General features: G+C 38.7%; 1 protein-coding gene across 13 annotated transcripts in view; it reads left to right on the top strand.

Moving 5' to 3' along the window:
- The window catches only part of DLG2 (discs large MAGUK scaffold protein 2), a 1,912,587-nt gene that overhangs the window by 1,373,575 nt on the left and 516,050 nt on the right, over positions 1 to 22,962 (top strand). For all 13 annotated transcript variants that reach the window (XM_060176807.1, XM_060176791.1, XM_060176792.1 and 10 more), the window contains one exon: positions 18,031 to 18,200. In XM_060176807.1, the coding sequence (XP_060032790.1) occupies positions 18,031 to 18,200 (170 nt within the window). The remainder of the gene's footprint in view (positions 1 to 18,030; positions 18,201 to 22,962) is intronic.

Here is a 22,962-nt window from a genome sequence, read left to right on the forward strand (position 1 = left end):
TGTCACATAAAGATATTTTGCCATTCTGTAGGATGTCTTTCTACTTTGCTGGTGTTTCCCTTTACTGTGAAGAAACTTTTCAGTTTGATATGGTCCCCATTGGTTTGTTTGTTTATGTTCTCCTTACTATTGGGCTTGAGTCTTTCAAAGCAATGCCTACTTCCTCTCACAAAACAGTGAATTAAAGCATGAATTACCAACTGCTGCCTTTATCCTTTGTTAAAATACAAATAGGCTACATATATATATTGAAGCTTCAATTGTAAGGCTTGCTTTTAATTAATCTGCCCTGTCTAATGTGAGAGCACCCAAGGTGCTAATTTTATCTCCTGCTTTCCCTCTTTTCTGAACTTCAGATTAGGGCATAAAGTATGCAAATCAGACACAAAAGCCATATTTGAGGAAGGAAGGGTCAGGATTTTCACTATAGTGCGTATGAAGTCTCTAGTGATGTCACTGTCCATTACTCCTGTGACGAGTTATTGAAGTTGGGATACTAAAGGAAAGACAAAATTAAGATGTAGAGGACATATCTATGAATCTGACAATAAGCTTCCATTTCACTCCCAGATTTTTGTTATTCATCTGTTCTATAACTGCTTACTGAGCATGTTGCTTTATATCAGACATCTGGAGCTGGGATCAGAGCAAGACACCTGAAAGACCAGATCTATAACTTGTTTTTATGAAACTTTGAATACAGTAAAGGAAGCACATGTAAATTTAATTGAAGAGAATGATCTGAAAAGAAAAATATATGTACTTTTAAAGGCATAAACTAGTCTAATCAAGGGCATAATAAAGGGGAAACTTTGGATGGGGAAGATATTAAACTGAGAGATATAAAGGAAGCTTAGCCAGGTGAAATGCCTGGAGGATTCCTTTTTGCTTTAATTTCCTCTTCTCTTCTCTTCTCCTCTCTTCTCTTCTCTTCTCTTCTCTCCTCTCTTTCCTATCCTCTTCTCTTCTCTTCTTTTCTTTTAATAAATTCCGAAAGAAATTGAGAGGGATAGGGAGATAGAATGAGAGATAGAAATACACCTTCAGCACTGCTCGTGAATCTTTCCTCCTGCATGTGGGGACTAGGGGGCTTGAATCCGGGTCCTTACACATTGTAGCACCTGTGCTTAACCAGGTGTGCCTCCACCTGGTCCCTGGAGATTCTTTAGGCAAAAAGAACATATCTAAAGTCCTAGAGGAGGAAAAGGGAAGAGGCCAAAAAGAAAGAACTAGAGCTAGAACTTGGAAGTGAAGTAGTGAGACACAAGATTGGCTACCAAAGAGGTAGCTAGAAGTCAGGCAGAAAGGCTCTGAATGCCACAGTAAGTAGTTCATCATTACTAAAAGCAACTCTTCTAAAAGTGGTACATAACATTGAATGTTTTGATGAGGTAATTGTTCAGCTGCATTATTTTCTTTAGAAAGTTATTTTTAATTTTTTTAATATTTATTTATTTATTCCTTTTTTGTCCTTGTTTTTTATTGTTGTAGTTATTATTGTTGTTATTGATGTCATCGTTGTTGGATAGGACAGGGAGAAATGGAGAGAGGGAGGGCAGACAGAGAGGGGGAAAGGAAGATAGACACCTGCAGACCTGCTTCACCACCTGTGAAGTGACTTCCCTGCAGGTGGGGAGTCGGGGGCTCGAACCAGGATCCTTACGCCGGTCCTTGCGCTTTGCACCACGTGCGCTTAACCCACTGCTCTACCGCCCAACTCCCAACTGCATTATTTTCTATAAGAGATCACCCTGGCTGCTCTTAGATTCCAGCTGGACTGACAAAAACGCTGACAGTACAGTTTGTGATGCTATTAAAGTAAATATAGTGATGAATAGTGAAGCTCTGTACTAAGATGCTGCTACAATGACTGAGAGAAGTGAACAGATTCTGAAATATAGTTAAAGGGCCAACTAGTTAGGGTTGAATTATTAATTGTAGGGGCATTAGTGTGTCTTTAAATGAGTCATCAGTGCCTTCTCAGCTCAGGGCCTGGGCCTTATGCCAGAAGCTGGTTTACAATATCCTGACCTTCACAGAGTTCAGCGTCTAGTAGGATTATCAAGGTGATTTTGATAATTAGTAGAAATGAATGAAGAGGCAAAGTTAGCATATTTCGGTTTTGGTTAGTATTAAGTTTAAGGCCCCTATGAAGCATTCACTTAGGAGTATCAGGTACTCCCAGTGTGCACGTGCACACTGGGAAATCTAAGTGATTAGAAGGGAATGCGATTATGGATTATTAATGTGATGAGAATTTACAGATTGCCTCAAAAACATACATAATAAAAAAGAGGGGTCAGGTGGTAGCACACCTGGTTAAGCACACATGTTACAATGCACAAGGACCCAGGTTCAAGTACTGGTCCCCACTTGCAGGGGGAAAGCTTCACTAGTGGCGAAGCAGTGCTGCAGGTGTCTCTCTGTCTCTCTCTACCTCTTTATCACCCCTTTCCCTTCCATTTTCTGGCTGTCTCTCTCCAATAGATAAAGATAATAGAAGATAAATTTAAAATAATAAAAAGAGAAGAGTTAAGACTAAGTTTCGAATGACTTCAAACCTTTAATACAGATTAAACCAAGTGTTTTAAAATCTAATGATATATACCTCTAAAAGCATATGATATGGCCTTGATTTTCAGATGTTTACTTTGACCCATCCAAGGACAGCCCCAAATTTCTAGTTCTTTCCCACTTTTCCATTTATAATCACTCTCCCATATTAAAAAAGAAAGTGTATGTTTTCTACCCCAAGCTCACCTATGCTTCTATCTACTGTTTACTACTAGGTTTAAAAGAACAGTGTAAAATACTATTACTCAGAATGAAAAAAAGTCAATGATCATAGTAATTGGATAATTAGCATTTTCTGTAATTTATTTGTTTCCCTATTTTTGCTCTTAATAAAGGTGAAAATAATAATCATGCACCAGATTACTATTAAAATAGTTTTAATGATATATAATGAGTATTTGAAGCAAATTATTTATTTAAAGGTAGTAAACATTTTTTTTTTCCATTTCCATTGAATTGTTTCTACGAATATTTTTTTTTTACTCTTAATTCATATTCATCATTGGAAATGTGAACTAGTTTCACAATGTTCCACTCACTCCATAAAGAAATAAATCCACTTATATACACCCCTTGTTTGTAGCTACATTATTTTGTATGTCTAAGACATGGCAAGCGTAAATAAATAAAACCCAGATGGGGGTAGATAGCATAATGGTTATGCAAATAAACTCTCATTGCCGAGGTTTCAAAGTCCCAGGTTCAATCCCCCCCCAACAACAAAACCAGAGCTGAGAAGTGCTCTGGTAAAATTAATTAATTTATTGATTTATTGATTAATTCATTCAAACCCTAGCTACCAATCAGTGGGTAAATAAATTAAAAAAGTTGTAAGATATGTAGGTAGATGATGGATGGATAGAGAGATATAGAGAAGAGTTTGAGCACCTCACATAAATGTTGTTATGGAATTGATTGAAGAAATTGTATTAGGGGGCTGGGTAGTAGCACAGTGGGTTAAGTGTACATGGCACGAAGCACAAGGACCCACAAAAGGATACCTGCTCAAGCCCCCAGCTCCCCACCTGCAGGGGGCTCACTTCACAAGTGGTGAAGCAGGTCTGCAGGTGTCTGTCTTTCTCTCCCCCTCTCTGTCTTCCCCTCCTCTCTTCACTTCTCTCTGTCCTATATCAACAACGGCAGCAACAACAAGGGCAACAAAAGGGAAAATATAGCTTCCAGGAGCAGTGGATTTGTAGTGCAGGCACTGGACCATAGCAATAACCCCAGAGGCAAAAAAAAAAAAAGATAGTTTTTATTATATTTTATCAAAGTCAGATTAATAATATATTTAGTAGGAATATTTTCTATGTTTTTTCGTGGACAAAAGCATTTGACGGAGCTCAGATTAGAAAGGGATAAAGGACAAATGAAAGGAAGAAGAGAGATATATAAATGGCTCTTTTGATGAACTTGCTTTGTAAATGAAACAGGACAGTATTTAAGGGGAGATGTCAGGTCACTGGAAACTTTTTCAAAAGATAGGAGAGGGGGTAGGGAGATAGCAACATAGGATGTGCATGCCTGATGACCCAGGTTCCACCCTTAGCACTGCCATATGCCAGAGATGAACAGTGCGCTGGCAATCCTCCTGCTCCTTCTCCTCTCCTCACCCTTGTCTCTCTTTTAAAAGCAAATAATAAAATATTTTTAAAAGTAGGAGATTCCAGGCCATGTTTGAATGTTCAGAAAAATAGTTTGTATAGAGAGCCTAGGACTGCTGTAGTTATTGTTGTCACTGCTGGACAGGACAGAGAGAAATGGAGAGAGGAGGGGAAGACAGAGAGAGGGAGAGAAAGATAGACACCTGCAGACCTGCTTCACCGCCCGTGAAGGGACTCCCCTGCACGTGGGGAGCCGGGGGCTCGAACTGGGATCTCTATGGTCCTTGCGCTTGGCTCCAAGTGCACCCAACTGAAGTGAGGTATTTTTATTTATTTTTTTTTATTTAAGAAAGGATTAATTAACAAAACCATAGGGTAGGAGGGGTACAACTCCACACAATTCCCACCACCCAATCTCCATATCCCACCCCCTCCCCTGATAGCTTTCCCACTCTCTATCCCTCTGGGAGCATGGACCCAGGGTCCTTGTGGGTTGTAGAAGGTGGAAGGTCTGGCTTCTGTAATCGCTTCCCCGCTGAACATGGGCGTTGACTGGTCGGTTCATACTCCCAGTCTGCCTCTCTCTTTCCCTAGTAGGGTGGGGCTCTGGGGAAGCTGAGCTCCAGGACACATTGGTGGGGTATTTTAAGGCAATAGTGATGAAAGGACACATCCTCCATTGTAGTAAGAAAAGAGAAGAGAGCCTGCGTTTGCATGCTATGAGGTATTTGAATCCGATGTAATAAATTAAGGAACGTCTCACCACCCTAAATCTTTTTAATGCTTTGTCTTTTAGTAGCTTCTCTCCTCTGCTGCGTAGGTGCCCATGACCTCCTGAAATAACTTTTTTCATGAAACTGAGTAAGTCCTTCCTCAGAGTCCCCTGCTCTAAGCACCCCCTAAAATGAAGCCCCATGATCTACATAGACAGGTTGGTGTGGGGTATCCTGTGTGGATGGCTTTCTTTGCACTTTTTGAAAGCAATTTATTACCATCAGTGTTACTGCTGGGGCTTGGTACACAAAAAGATCATCTGTGATAATCCACGGTTCCTCATAGCCAGTTTCTTTCTTTCTTTCTTTCTTTCTTACTTTCTTTCTTTCTTTCTTTCTTTCTTTCTTTCTTTCTTTCTTTCTTTCATCTATTGGGACAGAGAGAAATTGAGAGGAGAGGGAAGATAGAGAGGGAAAGAGTCAGACACCTGCAGTACTTCCTTTACCACTCCTGAAGCTCCCCTCTGCAGGTGGGGAACAGGGGCTCTAACCTAAATCCTTGTTCATAGCTACCTAGATACTGAGCCAGGTGGACTACAACCCAGCCCTCTCTTTGCACTTTAAAAGAGAAAATTATTTACTGAAATACAACCCAGTTGTCTTGAGAACAAGGCAATATATGTAAATGTGAGCACAGGAGCCCTTCTTCATGGCCCCAGACCTAGATATTATCACCAGGCCTCTCTCCACAGCTGAGAACAAATGAAAAGGAAAGAGAATGTCATTTACAAATACCCTTTCAACTGGGAACTCAAGAAATTCCAGTTCTGGTTTTCTGTGATTGTAAAAAAAAAAAAATCATCCAAATCTCAAAATGGGTCTTGAGTTTGCAGCAGAAAATTAATTTAAGTTCATCTGTGAAGTATGACTTAGCCCATATGAAGATTATGGGCATTATGAAACCACATAAACAATAACAGCTGATTATTATAGCTCAGAAAAGGTCAGAAAACAGAATCACTAATCATCTAGCCCAGAAAATTAGTACCTCCAGGCAATTTAGCACTATCTGCTTTATGGAGAATTGCTCACAATCTTTGCTAATACAAAATAACTCTAATAATTAAGGGTTTGCATTCGAGACCTCTGAGATAGAACTAGAGAATTTAAATTTCAACAAATAGTCTGTACTTTGTAACTGATAAACCCAATCCCAACTAAATAGAACTAATGTTCATCCCCCCCCATTCATTCATTCATTATTTAACTAGATACTTTGCATTAAGTATATAGCCATTCAGACAAAGGTCCTCATCTCAGGAGCTTATATTTTGGTCTATTGGGCAAGAAAAAAAAAAAGAAAGAAAGAGAAAATAAAGAAGAGAAAGAAATATACAGAACATCACAAAAACAAGTGCTATGTACACAAAATGAAAATGAAGCAGAAAGAATGGAGTGTCTCTTGGCTCATTTCTATTGGATGCTCAAGATAGACTTCTAGAAGGAGTAATAAGGCAAGATATTAATAACAGATAAGCAGCCTAATAAGATAAAGAAAAACTTTTTTGGGGGGGTAGATGGTAGTGTACCTGGTTCAGTGCACAATTTATGCAGGTCGCTCCGGGTCCCCCGCCTCCCTGGCCACTGGCGGAGGTGGGTGAAGTGGCCCCCTGGGAGATCTAGAGTGGCTCTGCATGATGAGGGTGTAGTGCACGGAGAGGAGGAAGGCACACCAGACTTATCCAGCTCCAGGAAAGCCTCAGAGGGTCAACTTGTTTATTAGGGATACAAGCAAGCAGACATACACCCATAGTCCAGGGAGAAGGTTGAGGTCATCATTAACCGAGACACAATGCATAGTTACATCTTGATCTACAAAGTATTTGATCACAACTGGAAAGTTACCATACAAAGCTTGGTCATGAGCTCAACAATGCAGTTTTCTCTGGGGGTAAATTACAGGCACTTCAGGGCAGGGGGGGGAGGGAGCAATGGAGTACACAGTAATTCATGGCCTTTGTTTTAAGGGGATGGAGTGGCATGTACAGAAAGGTTGCCCTGTCCAGGGAAGCCATCCATCATTGGTTCATGAGGTCAGGAGGGACCTGCCATTGCCTCTACCCAGGAAGAGGAAGAACTTGGGGTCTACCCACTCACACTCTCATGGAAACAATGGCCTTGACTTCCCAGACAGTGGGCCCATTTCCCACAAATTTATAGTGCACAAGGACCTGGGTTTGAGCCCCCAGTCCTCACCTGCAGAGGGAAAGCTTCACAAGTGGTGAAGCAGGGCTGTAGGTTTCTCTCTTTCTCTCTTCCTCTCTATCTCTCCATTCCTTACAATTTCTGGCTGTCTCTATCCAATAAAAATAAAAATAAATTAAGATAGACACCTGCAGACCTGCTTCACCACCTGTGAAGTGACTCCCCTGCAGGTGGGGAGCTGGGGGCTTGAACCGGGATCCTTCTGCTGGTCCTTGCGCTTTGTGCCACCTGTGCTTAACCTACTGTGCTACTGCCCAACTCCCTACATTTGAATGCTTAAGTAGGGGTTAGTTCTCTTCGTTTGATAGCTTTCCTGCGATGATTAAAATAATCAGAAGAATAAACAAAATATGTCATTACCATGCCTTTCAAGAGCTTTCCTGATGTGGTCTCTTCACCTCACCAGTTACTAAGCTATTCCTGAATATGTCTTCCTTTCGTTATTCACCTGCCTAGCTTCTGTCTGACCTTCAGGTCTCAGTCTATAGACGTCCCTAAACCAGACAGCATTATCCTTGTCTGTGCTCCTAAAACATTCTATATTTCTTGTCAGAGTACTTATCATGCCTAACCTTAAAAAAAAAGATGGAGACTGGGGGGTTGAACCTGGGTCCTTGCACATGGTACCTGCTGTGCCACCACCCCAACATCTGTGTTTCTTTTAATGTGAGAAAATTTGCAATAGGCAGTGAAGGACAATTGGAAGAAACAGGAGAATAATGTAATCTAATGAGTTTTCATTAACACCATCCTTGCAATAAAATGGTTGATGGACTGTAAGGAACAAAGCTAGAGACATGAACCTTAGATCCACATATTTTCCTGAATCTAGATAGTTAACAATAAGGAACTGATCTTAAGTAGAATAAGTGGGAATAAAGAAAAATATAATGAAAAAAAACATGACAGATCATGTGACATACTCAATGAAGTCCTACTCAGCAGTTAAAAATGATTGTGTTGGGATTAAATGGATGGTACTGGCAGTGCTTATGTTACTAAAGTAAGTAAAGAAGTGAAGGACAACTATAAGATGAATTCATTCATAAGTGGAACATGCAGAATTGAAACACTTGAACTTGAAAAAATAAAAAGATATTTATATATAGTCAACCCCTACCTATGATATTGGTAGAACTGTGGGGGTTACCATTGGAGGGGGGTGGGAGAACAGAACTTTGGTGATAGGAGTGGTGTGGAATTATGCCTATATTATCTTATACTCTTGTAAATTACTATTAGGTCACTAATAAAAATATACTTTTTTAATTTTAATTCGACAGGATAGATATGTGGCTGAAATGGGAGCCACCCTCTTTCTTCTTCTTCTTTTTTTTTTTTTTTTTGGTGACCTAATGGTTTGCCTTGATAGAGAATAAAAGTGACGTAGAGTTATATGGGGGGACAAAATGAGAATAACCAACATTACTGCATTTGAGTTGTCCTCTAGATGTCCATGGCTATAGAGCTGCTGGGATGAGCAGATCTTGAACTAAGACTTACAAAACACCAAATCTAGAAAAGAATTTTAAGATAATTGAATTCAAATATAGAGGGGAGGAAATGAATTACCTCAGTGAAAAGTGGCAGATGTACATTAGGAATCATGTCTGATATACAACAGTATCTCCCTACAACACCATGCTCAAGTATACAACATTCCATTGAAATACTTAGCTATTACTAGGCCATATCAAATTAAAATGAGGACTTGTGAAATTACAAATTTCTCTAGACTGATGCATGCCACTTTCCAGGCTTGGGATGTGTTTGAAACTAGGCAGTAACAGCTAACATTTCTGAATGTATTTCTTAATATGGAATATGCAGTTTTAGGTTCAGAAGGGAAACTAAACCATTTCAGACTTTTTTATGAGGATCTCTCATGACTTTCACTTCAACGACTATTGGCTGTTTGCAAAGAGAATTTTAAGTAATGAGGAAATAATTTATGAATTTATAGAGTATGAACTGGTCCTCAATTGAAGCTAGACTTGGCTAGGCATCTAAGAGCCAGGAAGCAACATGCAGTAAAGAGCAGAGACAGGGATGAGATTTTTATGTTCTCAGGACAGTGAGAATTGTGCTTGACTGCAACGTAAGTACTAATGAGTGGGGAAAACAGGGGAAGGTTAGATTTAAAGGCCTTTAATGATATTCTTTCATTCTTAAATGACAACTAATAATACACATATAAATTAAAGATGGCTTTTATGTTTACAGAGATTTGTACACACTGTGCTTACTAAGTTACTTGGGTAGAGATTTGTTCCAGGCCTCTCTGCTCTCCTGGGAAAATGCCCAAAGACCAATCACTTGAGGGTGCGCACGATCACCATATTTCTTTCGTCGTTGTGGAAAGCTGTGATCTTCCCCAGATGACAGCTGCAGTGAATCCTGCACACATTTTATAAAAGGGAAATGAAGTGACAAATGGAGAGAGGAAAACAGTACATTCTATGTAGGAGATGACTTTTGTATCTTATAACCCCATTACTTTTACCCAGAATTAGAGATGAGAGAAGAGGCCCTATTTTTAAAATGGAGAATGAAGTGACTATCAATTAGTCTTTGTTGCAGGAAAAGAATAATAGCAAGAGGCTCGCATATGGGCTCTGTTCTGGAAAATGGCTTGCATCTGCACAGTTCCATACTATGTGTCAATGGTAGTTTCTGGTCCAGATTCCCCTACAAGCTTCAAACTAATGAAAAGCTGAGGAATTAAATCCAGATTTGGCACTGTAATCACAGTCAGTTTTGTCTGCATAAGACTGAGTTTCTATTGATTGTAGAATAGATTATGCATGTCTTTAATTCTTATAGTCATAGTTTTCAGATTCCAATCTCAGAGCGAAATCACCATCATCACCTAGGAACTTTCTAGAAATAGGAATCCTATGTTCTGCTCTAGACATCTGCATGGCTTATTTAAAATGGGACTAATGCTATACTTCTAAAAAATAAGATATGGTAAAATAAGTATTTTCCTATGTTTATTTCTCCAAATGTCATGCATCTCATCTTTCTTTCTTATACCAAATTCCCAAATCTTCCAGTGTTTTGATTGTAGTTTTCATTCCTTTCTTGTGCTTTAGGTTTTTTGTTTGTTTGTTTGTTTGTTTTCTGCACTACCATCACATCATATCATTTCTTACAACTGCTTATTGTCTCTTTTTCACGGCTGTAACTGTCATGGAATTTACTGTTTTCCAGGTACAATATTAAGTATTTCATATACCTTGTTTTCAGATGAAGAAATTGAAGCTCTGGTATGTCAAATAACTTGCACAAAGTCACACAACTCCTAAATTCCAGACATATGACAACATCTCTGGTGTATAGGGGTGTAGCCGAACTTCCTAGATCCATGTGCTTAGATTATCTGTGGTAAAATTTGCTTATTATAAAACTTTTGACATAAATGCAAAAATAAAGATATGCTTTTTAAAAATATATGTAATCTATTCATCTACAAGAAAGGGCTGAAATTTTTCTCTCTCCTATCCATATATTTTATGCTTGACATAGGAATTTTTAAATTTTTTGATTAAAAGATATTTTCCTGTAAAAGTGTATACAACCACCCATTTTTTCCCCCATTGGAATATGGCTATCTATGAAAGACAGTAGAAAATTCATGCAATTTTAAATTATATCTCCAAAGTAAAATAAATTATTATAAAGCTCATCAATGATACAATGTTATGTTTCAGAAAACCTAGTTGGTTTTGTATTAATTATTTTTAATAGACACCGAGAGAATTTGAGAGGAAAGAGGGATAATAAAGAAGGGGGGATATCGGGCTGGTTAAATTAAGCACACATGGCAGGAAAAGCAAGGACCGGCATAAGGATCCTGGTTTGAGCCCTCAGCTCTGCACCTGCAGAGGGGTCGCCTCACAGCGGTGAAGCAGGTCTGCAGGTATTTATCTTTCTCTCCCTCCTCTGTCTCCCCTCTCTCGATTTTTCTCTGTCCTATCCAACAACATCAGTAGCAACAGTAAGAATAATGACAACAACAGGGGAAACAAAATGGGAAAAAATGACCTCCAGGAGCAGTGGATTTGTAGTGCAGGCACTGAGCCCCAGGGATAAGATAACCCTGGAGGCAAAAAAAAAAAAGAAGAAGGAGGAGGAGGAGGAGGAGGAGGAGGAGAAGAAAAGAGAAACACATGCCACACTCTCTTATCACTTATGAACCCCCTCCCCCCAGAAATGGAGACTAGGTACTTGAACAGGGTTCCTTGTGCACTGTGACATGTGCATTCTACTAGATGCACCACCACTTGGCCCTAAACTTTATTATTAGTATAAAGTTTAGATTTAACTCTTTAAGCATGCTGATGATAAATGCCCTTTCATTTCTAAGATAACCTTTACAAAATGTGCCCGGGTGACGAAAGTAAATGAGACTAGATTAAAATTAGCCTTCTCATTTCTCATTCTGGCTTGCAAAAGGAATATTATAGTTCTTGTATCTGGTATAGCAAATACTAAAAGAGACCAACAACTTAATTACAGAGACAGAGTGGGGGAAAATTTGTATGTAAATGACTTCTTAATACAATGACTCAGAAATATGGTAAAGGCAATGTATTTTGCTGGAACTAAGTATTACTTGAGTTTAAAGCTAGTGTTATGCTGTTATGTTTCAGAATAAATATGAGTGGTAGATTTACCCACAAAGGTTATCTGCTGGTAGGGAAAGCAAATTAAAGCTGTAACTTATTAGCCTATTGCTATTTCAAGTGATTGGGAAAAAGGGAAACTGAGCATCCTAGCTTGGTTTGATATTGTTCTCTTTCTAGTTTGAGAATTTTAATATAAACTCCTCCTTAACCCATCCTTCTCTTAATTTAAAATGGTCAACTTTGAGGAACTTTGTTTCACCAGAAAATTCCAGAAAAAATAAAACCAGGTCAAAATCATGTCTCTGTCCTCATCAACATTGTGACCTTGCAGTTAAGTTAGAGCATCTGTAAAATGAGAATTGGCGCTGCATGATGACATACGTATTTGAGAATAGGAGAAGTGACTAGAATGATATGGTACGTAGTGTACCTTCTAAAAGTGTCAGTTCCCATTTCAACACATCATCAAGCTCGAAATTCTGCATTCACTTCTCAGTAGCAGCTGCACTCAGTTGGCTGTACGGTTTGTTACACTTTCCTTTTTAAAGTTATTCATATTTATTTTATTCCAGAATCATCCCAACAGCCCTTTTATATTTGGAGGGAGGGAGGAGGGGATGGAAGGAGAGAGATATAACAAAACTACCCCACAACTTGTGCAGCACCCCCCACCCCCTTAATTGATGTTCCCACAAGTTAGCTGGAGGTTTGAACATCCTTGAGTGTGGTAACATGTGCACTCAACCAACTGGGTAAACCTCCAGGTCCCATTGTGTAACACTTTCTATTTGTATTTACATCCATATCTACCTCACTGTGTCTCTCAGAACTCTGGAAACACTTCCTCATTTCATGAGGCATTGATGTTCACAAATGAAGTGACTTGACTGGGGTCACACAGCTGATAAACAGCTGGGACTCACATCCTAGCCTCATTACTGGCAGATCTAGTGTTCTCACTGCCATAAAGCTGTCTGCTTCATCCACATGTTCAGAAAAACCCATCTGATTTCGCTGTGGTTCCCTCTACCCAGCAACTGACAACCATGGATCCCACTGTATATGAAAAGAAAAAAAAAAAAAAGTCGTAGAGTTTGAGTAACTATAATATCCTTCTTTTTCTCTTTTAATGTCAACAACTCCCCTCCATAGAAAGTGCTGTTTTAAGATATGATTAGTATTCTAAGCATAGGATGACAGTAAACATATGTTTTTGCACTCTTACTAGTTGACAACATTATCTACTCTAAAAGGACCAGCTGCGATATGTAGAGGCCACCTGTGATGCCTACATTTTTTTCTTTCAAAACTATTTTAATTGGTAGCTTGCTGTGATGTTTAAAAGTTAAAGAAGAAATATATGTGCAAATCTATTAAAACTATAGCATTTGTCATGATGAAATGACTGCTGAATCTTAGTGAAATGTTTTCTGTCAGGATTTAGAGGCTAATCTGTACTTTTTTTTTTTTTTTAACCAGTGCACTGTTCAGCTTTGGCTTATGGTGGTGCAGGGGATTGAACCTGAGACTTTGGAGCCTCAGGCATGAGAGTCTGTTTCCATAACCATTATGCTATCTACCCTCCACCCTGATAATCTGTATTCTTTTTTTAACCTACAGATTTGCTAGCATTTTATTACATTTCCTTTTAAAATATTTTGTTTATTTATTTATCTTTGGACAGAGACAGAAATTGAGAAGGGAGGAAGAGATAGAGAGAAAGAGACTTCTACAGAACTGCTTTACCACTCATAAAGCTTCTTCCCTGCAGGTAGGGACTGGGAACTTGAACCCAGGTCCTTGTACAATGCAACATGTATGTAGGGCTAGGTGGTGACCTGGCCCCATTTACTATATTTCCTACCAGGGCTTTTATTTTTTTATTTTATTTATTTTAAAATTTTAAAATATTTATTTATTTATTTTCCCTTTTTGTTGCCCTTGATTTTTTTTCTTTCTTTCTTTTTTAATTTCTTTATTGGGGAATTAATGTTTTATATTCAACAGTAAATACAATAGTTTATACAATCTAATCTGTATTCTTATTGAGATGAGAAATTCAACAATTCAGCTCTTCAAGCAGGTATAGAAAATATGGACAAAGAAAGATGGATAAATTCTCCCTGTATTTTTGCATGTCTCCACACCCACAGTCTGATGCATGACTTACCTGAAGCACTTCACTGTGTTATTTGTTAAGTGATCCTAAAGGGGAAAATCCAAGATTTATTTATTCATCTATTTCTATGAGGGCTATTGTTGGGGCTCAGCATCTGCAAAGATCCCATCAGTGATCTTTTTTTCCCTTTTAATTTGATAGGACAGAGATAATTTGGGATGGGAGGGGAGATAGAGGAGAGAGAAAGTGAGATACTACAATATTGCTTCATTTTTCTGGAAGATTCCCCCCTTGCTGATGGGGTCTGAGGATTTGAACCTAGATGCTTATGCATGGCAATTTGTGTACTCAGCTGGGTGTGCCACCACCCAGCCCTAAAAGCCCAGACTTAGAAAGATTTGAGGCTATATTCCTTTTTTTTTTTTTCTCCTGAGGTCATATTCTATCTGTACTCAGATAGATGGCAAATTTAGATAAACAGTTTAACCATGTAGAGCAATTCTCATTTCTACAGTGTGGACGTTAAAGCTTAGTTCATAAGATTATGAAAAATATCTAATAGTAAAGCATATTATAATAACAAATTATTAATTGGTACTAATAACCATCTTTTCAGGTATAACTATTATATACCAAAGTCTGTGCTAATGAGACTTACTTGTTTGTAATCTCTTTTACTCTTCTCTAAAATGTTTGTAGATGGTAATGCTATTATACCTATTTTATAGGCAATATTGAAGTTTCGAGAAGTTAAGGAAATTGTCAATATTTATAAATTTAGGAAACAACCCACAGTTGAACCTGTAGGCACTATTTGGAAGAAGGAAATGGGAAATGGGAGTGGGTGTTGGATAAGCTTATCAACCTACATTCATATTATCTGACCACTGTGTAGAGAATGGATTTACAAATGACAAGAGAAGCTCTAGGGAGATGGGTTAGGAAACTGAAAATCTAGCTGAAAATGATGTTGACTTCATCCAGGCAGGCAGTAATGGCGACGAAGAAATCTGGATGTATTGCAGAAAGACTTGACTGTGTGGAGTGTTGGTAGAGGAAAGCCATGCCAGGATAGCCTCTTATCTTTTACTCTGAAAAACACCATAAACAGAGATAAAGAACATTAGAACAGCTGTACAGAGTGAGAAAAAAAATCCTTCTAGCCTGAAGTCTTATACTTTTAGCCAGCATTAATATTATCACTAAATATATGAACACAACAGATTTAAATTCTGGGGGCTAGGAGGTGGTTCACCTGGTTAAGTACACATAGTACTATGTGCTCAAGGACCTGCACAAGGATATGTGTTGGAGGTTCTGCTCCCCGTCTGCAGAGGGACACTTCACAAGCATCAAAGCAAGTCTGCAGGTCTCTTTGCTCTCTCTCTCTCTCTCTCTCTCTTTCTCTCTCCCTCTCTGTCTCCCCCTCCTTTTTCAATTTCTCACTGTTCTATCAAAACAATAAAAAGAGAAAGGAAGGGAGGGAGGGAGGGAGGGAGGGAAGGAAGGAAGGAAGGAAGGAAGGAAGGAAGGAAGGAAGGAAGGAAGGAAGGAAGGACTGCGCCCCAGCGATAACCATAGAGGCAAATTAATTAATTAAAAAATAAAATAGGGGCACACATGGTATAGTACACAAGGACCCAGGTTCAAGCCCCTGGTCCCCACCTGCAGGGGGAAACCTTCATGAGTGGTCAAGTAGTGCTGCAGGTGTGTCTCTGTCTCTCTTCCTATCACCCGCTTCCCTCTCAGTTTCTGGCTGTGTTTATCCAATAAATAAAGATAATAATATTTTTAAATAATAAAATAAAATAAAGGCAAAAAATTTAAATTCTGAGGCCACATACCTCTAAACTGCCTGGAAAGCTTTATAGAAGAGTCAGATTATTTTCTAACATTAGAAGATACCCAGAGTGATCATTTAATGTAACTCTTGTCATAATTTCTTTTTTTCCCAACAAGGTTAAATATTCCATGTGGCTATTATTTTTCACCAGGGTTATTGCTGGGGCTTAGTGCCTGCAGAATGAATCCACAGCTCCTAGTGACAATCTCTTTTCTTCCCCTCCCTCCCTCCCTCCTTTCCTTCCTCTATTCCTTCTTCCTCCTCCTCTTTTTTTTTTTTTTTAATGAGATCAGAGATAAATTGCAAGGGAAGAGGTAGATAGAGAGGGAGAGTAAAAGAGTACTGCTTCACCACTCATAAAGCTTCTCCCCCATAGGTGGGGACAGGTTTAAACTCAGGTCCTTGCACATGAAAGCATGTGCACTCTGCCAGCTGTGGTCTGTGCCATTTTTTTTCTTCCTTCTTCCTTTTCTCCTGCCTTCCTTCCTTGCTTAATTCCTTCCTCTTTCTCTCTTTTCGATAGGAGGAAGAGGCCAAGATAGATAAGTAGAGAGCAGGAGATATGTTTGCCTTAATGTTCTACCACTTGTGAAGCTTATCCTTGCAAATGGGGGCTGAGGGCTTGAACTTACGTCAAAGGACATGGTAACATGTACCTTACCAATGATTCCCTATAGTTTTTATTATTAAAAGTAAGCTGGAAAATAACTGTCTAAGATTGCCTTTGATTTTTATCAAATCCGAGCCTCAGTACCCATAATGTTCTTATAGTACTAATATAGCAGTATTGTGTTTTTCAAATTTTCTAAGATTATTATTCATTTTTAATATATAGTACATTTAGAATTAAAGAAATTCATTAGAATTTTAAAAAAATAAGTAAAGAAAAATAATTTTAAGTACATTTTATGTGATTATATTATTTTTAATAAGTTTAATTATTATTCTGTATTTATTGGATAGAGACAGCCAGAAATTGAGAGGGTAGTTTGAGAAACAGAGACACCTGCAATATTGCTTCACCACTCGCAAAACTTTCCCCCTATAGGTGGGGACTGGGGGCTCAAACCCAGGTCCTTGCACATTAAAATGTGTGCACTCAGCCAGGTCCACCACCACCAGCACTGTTGATTATACTGTTCATAGAGGTAATATTTGAGAAATTTTCAAGCTGCAACCCTCAATCAAACCCATAAAAAACAGTGATGTAAGAGACAAAGACCTTGAAATATGTGTCTCTGTAAGCCACAGCATATGTGAAGCCAGTCAGAATGGACTTGAGTTAAATGGTGTGTTCAGCAAAATACCAGAAACCTGATAGAGCTAGAGGAGCATTTATCTGGGGTTCTTGTATTGCAGTCCCAAAGACCCAGGCCCACAACGTGCATGACTATTTATTTATTTATTTATTTATTTATTTATTTTTACCAGAGCACTGTTCAGCTATGGCGTATGGTAGTGTGGGGGGATTGAACCTGGGACTTCAAAGCCTCATGCATGAGAGTCTGTTTGCATAACCAACCATTATGCATGCTGTCTACCATCTGCTCAATTTTTTTTTTAATTACTATGGTGCAGGGAAACGAACCTATTGCCTCATGCAAGGACAGTACTTCTAAGTATGTCTCTGGAATGGACTGTTATTTTTTTGGTGCTATATAGTGAAAGAGAGACAGACATTCACACCCTGCTCCACCGTCTTTGGAGTTTTCTTGGTACCATCAGTGGTGCTCCCATGTGGTGGTGAGGATGAAACATAGGGCTTCCTGCTTCTAACATGTGTTTTACTCATTGAGCCTCTCTGGCCCCTTATTGAATGTCTTTTGAGTTCCTGGGGAGAAGCTGCCACAAAGAAGGCATGGGATAGCACTTGTTGATTTCCCTAATATAAGTTGAACCAGAAGTCAAGTTCTGACTGATGCAATAACAAGTAAATTGAGTGAAGTAGTAGACTGAGTTTCAATCCTGGGCTGTGTAAATTAAGCTTTGCTTGTTTCTTCCTGAAATGGTTGGTTCCTTGTCTGAGGATGCAGAGTTCTTGTGGACTTGCCTGGGATCATTGCCAAGCCAAATTGGATTTACCTAGACTTTTGGAAGCCTGGAAATGCTTAGTCTAACATTCTTTGATTTCTTTAATTTAGAGTTCACATTCTGAATTTAGATATTTGAAAATTGTTCCTCCACTTTTTATGTCCCCATATCTGGAGAGGTGTCCATAGCAGCTGTCTTTGAGAAGCCCTTTTAGTCACTTATGACTTTAATCTCTATTCCTTCCCTTTAGGGTCAATGATTGTATCCTGCGGGTGAATGAGGTGGATGTGTCTGAGGTTTCCCACAGTAAAGCAGTGGAGGCGCTCAAGGAAGCAGGCTCAATCGTCAGACTGTATGTGCGAAGAAGACGCCCTATTCTGGAGACAGTGGTGGAGATCAAACTGTTCAAAGGACCTAAAGGTAGTAACATCATAAACATATCACAGTATAATGCCAGTGGCAACCCTATCTGAAGTTTATGCAACCATCTACTGTGTGTGCGTGTGCGTGTGCGTGTGTGTGCGTGTGTCTGTGTGTCTGTATTCTTACTATTTCTTCAGTTCTAACATTGGTGTTTACCAATAAAAGAAAAGGATTAATTTATAAAGGAATGCTCATATAAACAATAGTAGCCATTCCAATTTTTCTATAAATGTTCAATTTTCTGAATCATAATGACTTGGCTGACATACTGATATTTTCTAGTTTTCAGATGTAAATAATAACCTATTTCATTTATTAAATAGTAATGTCATCTGTCCTAAAATCATAACTTCATATATTTTATAGCGTTGTATTTTTGATTTTGCTATGCTCTGTGTTTCACTCAATAAGTATTAAATACTATTTGATACTTGCAATTGTCAAAACTGTTTTTTTTGAAATCTTTACTAATTTGCGTTAATTGCAGTTACCCTGGGGAATCATATACTGTAAAAGGAATCATTAACTAATTTTTAAGAATAGCCCTTTCAGCTCTGCTTATTAGAATGATGACATTTAGTGCTGTTATTGGCACCTTAAATATTTTAGAAATAATAATAATCCAGTAATTGAAGTGTTTTAAATATTTCAAAAGATAATTACAATATTCTTTTAATAAACCAGTTCTCTTTCCCTGAAAATTTATTCAATTTCTAATGCTATATGCAATTAAAATAAGCATACTACTATCTCTGGAAGGAAATAATGGATGATGTTTAAGATCTCAGACCCAGTTATCAGACTAGACTGAGCTAATTAATTAGCTTTCTCTCTTTTGTCACCTGGGCAGTGGTGCCTGCCAATTTTATTTATTTATTTATTTATTTACTGATGGAGGGTAAGGTGCAGAAAGGGAGAGGGGAAAAATGGAAGAGAAGAAGTGTAACTGCAACACTGTTCCACTGCTCATGAAGTGCCTCCCCCCCTTGTAGGTGGAGACTGGAGGATTGAGCCTGCGTCCTTGTACATGATAACATGTGTGCATTCTTTCCAGTGAGCTGCCACCCAGCCCTCTAGACTGAACTTAAAAGTTATATTCATGGGGACTGGGTGGTAGTGCAGTGGGTTAAGCACATATGGCACAAAGTGCAAGTGCCAGCATAAGGATCCAAGTTCGAGCCCCCAGCTCCCCACCTGCCTGGGGTCGCTTAGCAAGCAGTGAAGCAGGTCTGCAGGTGTCTATTTTTTTCTCTTCCTTTCTGTCTTCCCCACCTCTCTCAATTTCTCTCTGTCCTATCCAACAACAGCTATGACAATAATAACAACTACAAGTGTGACAACAAGGGCAACAAAATGGGAAAAACAGCCTCCAGGAGCCATAGATTCGTAGTGCAAACCCCAGCAATAATCCTGGAAGCAAAAAAAAAAAAAAAAAAGTTATATCACATGTTAAGTAAAATAAATCAAAAGTAGAATATATTATCTTACTCATAGATGGGATACAAAAAAAAAAAACAAAGAGAATGGGGTGGGAAGAGCATAATGGTTACGCAAAGAGACTCTCATGCCTGAGGCTCCATAGTCCCAGGTTTAATCCCTCCAGCATTGAAGTGCTCTGGTAAGAAAGAAAAAAGAAGAAAGGAGAGAGAGAGGGAGTGAGGAGGAGAGAGAAAAAGAGAGTGGGATGAAGGTGGGATGGGAAAGGAAAGAAAGGAAAATGTAGTATGACATTTTAATGAAACAAAGTTTGTTGCAGCAGGTCCAAGGACTGTAAATTTGGCAGGAAGGATAGGGCAGAAAATGGAGTTGGATATTCAGTTCCGTATAGTGGAAGAAGAGGACAAAATGGGAATATGTGAAATTGTAGACCTGTGACTTGTGAATTTCAATATAGGGATTATTTATTTATTATTACTCTATTGGAGGTTACTTATTAAGTTGAGAGAGAGAGAGAGAGAGAGAGAGGCCAACCAAGACCAGAGCAATGGTCAACTGTGTCTTATGGTAGTGCTGGGAATTATAAAATAATTTTTTTAAAGGTTCAATGCAAGCACTTATAAGCAGAGTGACATTGTATCATCATTTCTCAGTGACCCATCATGGTCTACATTCAACTGAATTATAATGGTGAAATTAAATCTAGAAAAAATACATTTTTACACTACAATTTCTGGTGGCAAGGGAAAAAAGAAAGCTTCCTATTCTTTATATTTACTGAAATCATATTTTCTAATTGCTTTAAAATTAACCAAAATTAGCATCATCACAGTATTCCTATTAAAATATATATATATGTGTGTATATATAAATATATATATATATATATATCCTTACTATTTCTGCAGTTCAGTTAATAGCAATCTTTAAGTACAGCCTTTAAGCAAACACTAGTTTTGAGCAGTCGGCAAAGCATTATCATCAATTAGCAAGCTTCTTCTAGCTGAGTCACTTCATGACCTCCAGCTGCTAAACAGAGCACTAAAAGGCTGTAAAAGTACATTGGCTAAAACTCCTCAGTTTGAACAAGAACACATATTTTGATTCTTCATCACTGGTACCGTGGCACTTTTTATCTGGTTTCTGTCAGTCTGAACTATGTTCTCCTTGTAGTATGAAATGAGGCAGGAATTGTCCTGGGGCACCAGAACAGGTGAGCATTAAGTGACCTGGAATATTTAGGCAATAACCCAGCAAAAGTACAATCCACACTCAGGGCTGTGCAGTGACCCCAGGCCTGTTTACCGAGATGCTGAGAGTCAGGAAACTGTTGGCATTAACTTCATATCCCTGAAAGCAGACTCCTTCCAGATTGCTGTAGAGGGCTGTAGGTCTTCTTATTGAGATTATGCTGAGCTGGTCATACTTGCTTGTATTGTCACTATGCCAAGATCACTGATGGGGATATGTTTCTCTATATAAAGCTTATTGATTTATAGGGAAAGAAACTGTTGAAGCCATTGTGTTAAATTCCTTCAGCCTCTCCTAGAAGTGTTGAATCAAAGTAAATTGAACAATTAGATTGATTTATTTTTTTATTACCACCAGGGTTTTCACTGGGGCTTGATGCTGGCACTGAAAATCCATCACAACAGTCTTTTTTCCTTTTTTTTTTTCTTTCTAGTTTAATTGATAGGACAGAGAGAAACTGAGGGCAAGGGAGATAGAAAGGGTGAAAGATAGACTTCTGTAGACCTGCTTCACTGCTCCTGAAGCATCTCCCTTGCAGGTGGGGTGTGGGGCCTTGAACATGAGTCCTTCACATGATAAAGTGTGCGCTTAATTTGGTGTACCAACACCCAGCCCCTAGATTGATTTCTATACGAGTTCTGATGATACTTTACAATCTTCACTAGCACCTACCTCATCATTCTTTTTTTTTTTTTTTTGAATGGTGATATATTAAAGCAAAATTTCCACCAGTTATTCAACAACCATGGGAAACTCTTATGTCCATTGGGTGGGGGTAGTGTGTAAAGACAAATCTGATGTAATTTTGTGGGAGAATCAAGACATTATAGTGGGGAAGAGAGATACTAAGCCAGTGAAGGCAAAGCAGAATGAAATCGGCTCTCTGATGGAACTTGAGCCATAATCCCCCAGATTTTTATCTGTTCTTCTTTGACACAGGGACACCCTATGGTAAACATCATCCCCCTATATGACCATACTAACTAGACTCCATTGTGTGTATTTGATACAGAGCTGACGAGGTGTGTTCATTCATGCAATCTTCAATAAATTAACAAATACTTGACCCAGAGCCAGAGGATGGGAATTCACAAAGAAAAGATAAAATTCTTACTCTTAAAAATCACCCATAGGGGCTCAGGTGGTAGTGCAGCAGGTTAAATGCACATGGCACGAAGAACCGCGAGGACCTGTGTAAGGATCCCAGTTCGAGCCCTCGGCTCCCCACCTGCGGGGGGGAGGGGGGGTTTGCTTCACAAGCGGTGAAGCAGGTCTGCAGGTGTCTTTCTCTCCCCCCTCTGTCTTCCCATCCTCTGTTTCTCTCTGTCCTATCCAACAACAACAACAACAATAACAACAACAGCAATATTAAACAACAAGGGCGTCAAAATGGGAAAAATGGCCTTCAGGAGCAGTGGGTTCATAGTGCAGACACCAAGCCCCAGCGATAACCCTGGAGGCAAAAAAAAAAAAAATTACCCATAATATATATAAATGGGTATAGGTTCTCTAAGCAAAAAAAATAAATATAAGGAAGTAGCCATTAAATAGTGAATCAAAAGAAATTTGAGGAAGTAACACTTTAGGTAGGCTTTGAAATATAGGTAAAATATAGGTAAAAATATAGCATCTCAAGTTGAAGAGTGGAGGAGAGCACTTAAAGAAGTGAAAGCATGCACATAGGAAAACCATAAGGAGGACCAGGCAGTGGTGCAGCCAGCAATGAAGTGGGCTACAAGAGTCTTTCTTTCTCTCTCCTTCTCTATATCCCCCTCTCCTCTCCATTTCTCTCTATTCTATCAAAAGAAAAGAAAGGATAGACAAAAATCCTAAGTTAGGAAAGCTCTTGATAACCTTCTAGGGGTTAAAAGAAACTTATTATGACAAGAAAGCTATGATAGAACAGTGAGAGACATGAAGTGGTGCAGTTATGTAAGTGGGAGCTGATTATGCATGGCTTGGATTTTTGGATATTTACATTTGTATTTGCATTGAAAGTGCAGTGAGAAGTCATTGAAAAGTTTTCTGTGTGGGTAAGACATGATCAAATTTGTTACTTTTAGAAGATCAT

This window comes from Erinaceus europaeus, chromosome 17 (assembly GCF_950295315.1).
Source record: "Erinaceus europaeus chromosome 17, mEriEur2.1, whole genome shotgun sequence".
NCBI classification, from domain to species: Eukaryota; Metazoa; Chordata; class Mammalia; order Eulipotyphla; family Erinaceidae; genus Erinaceus; species Erinaceus europaeus.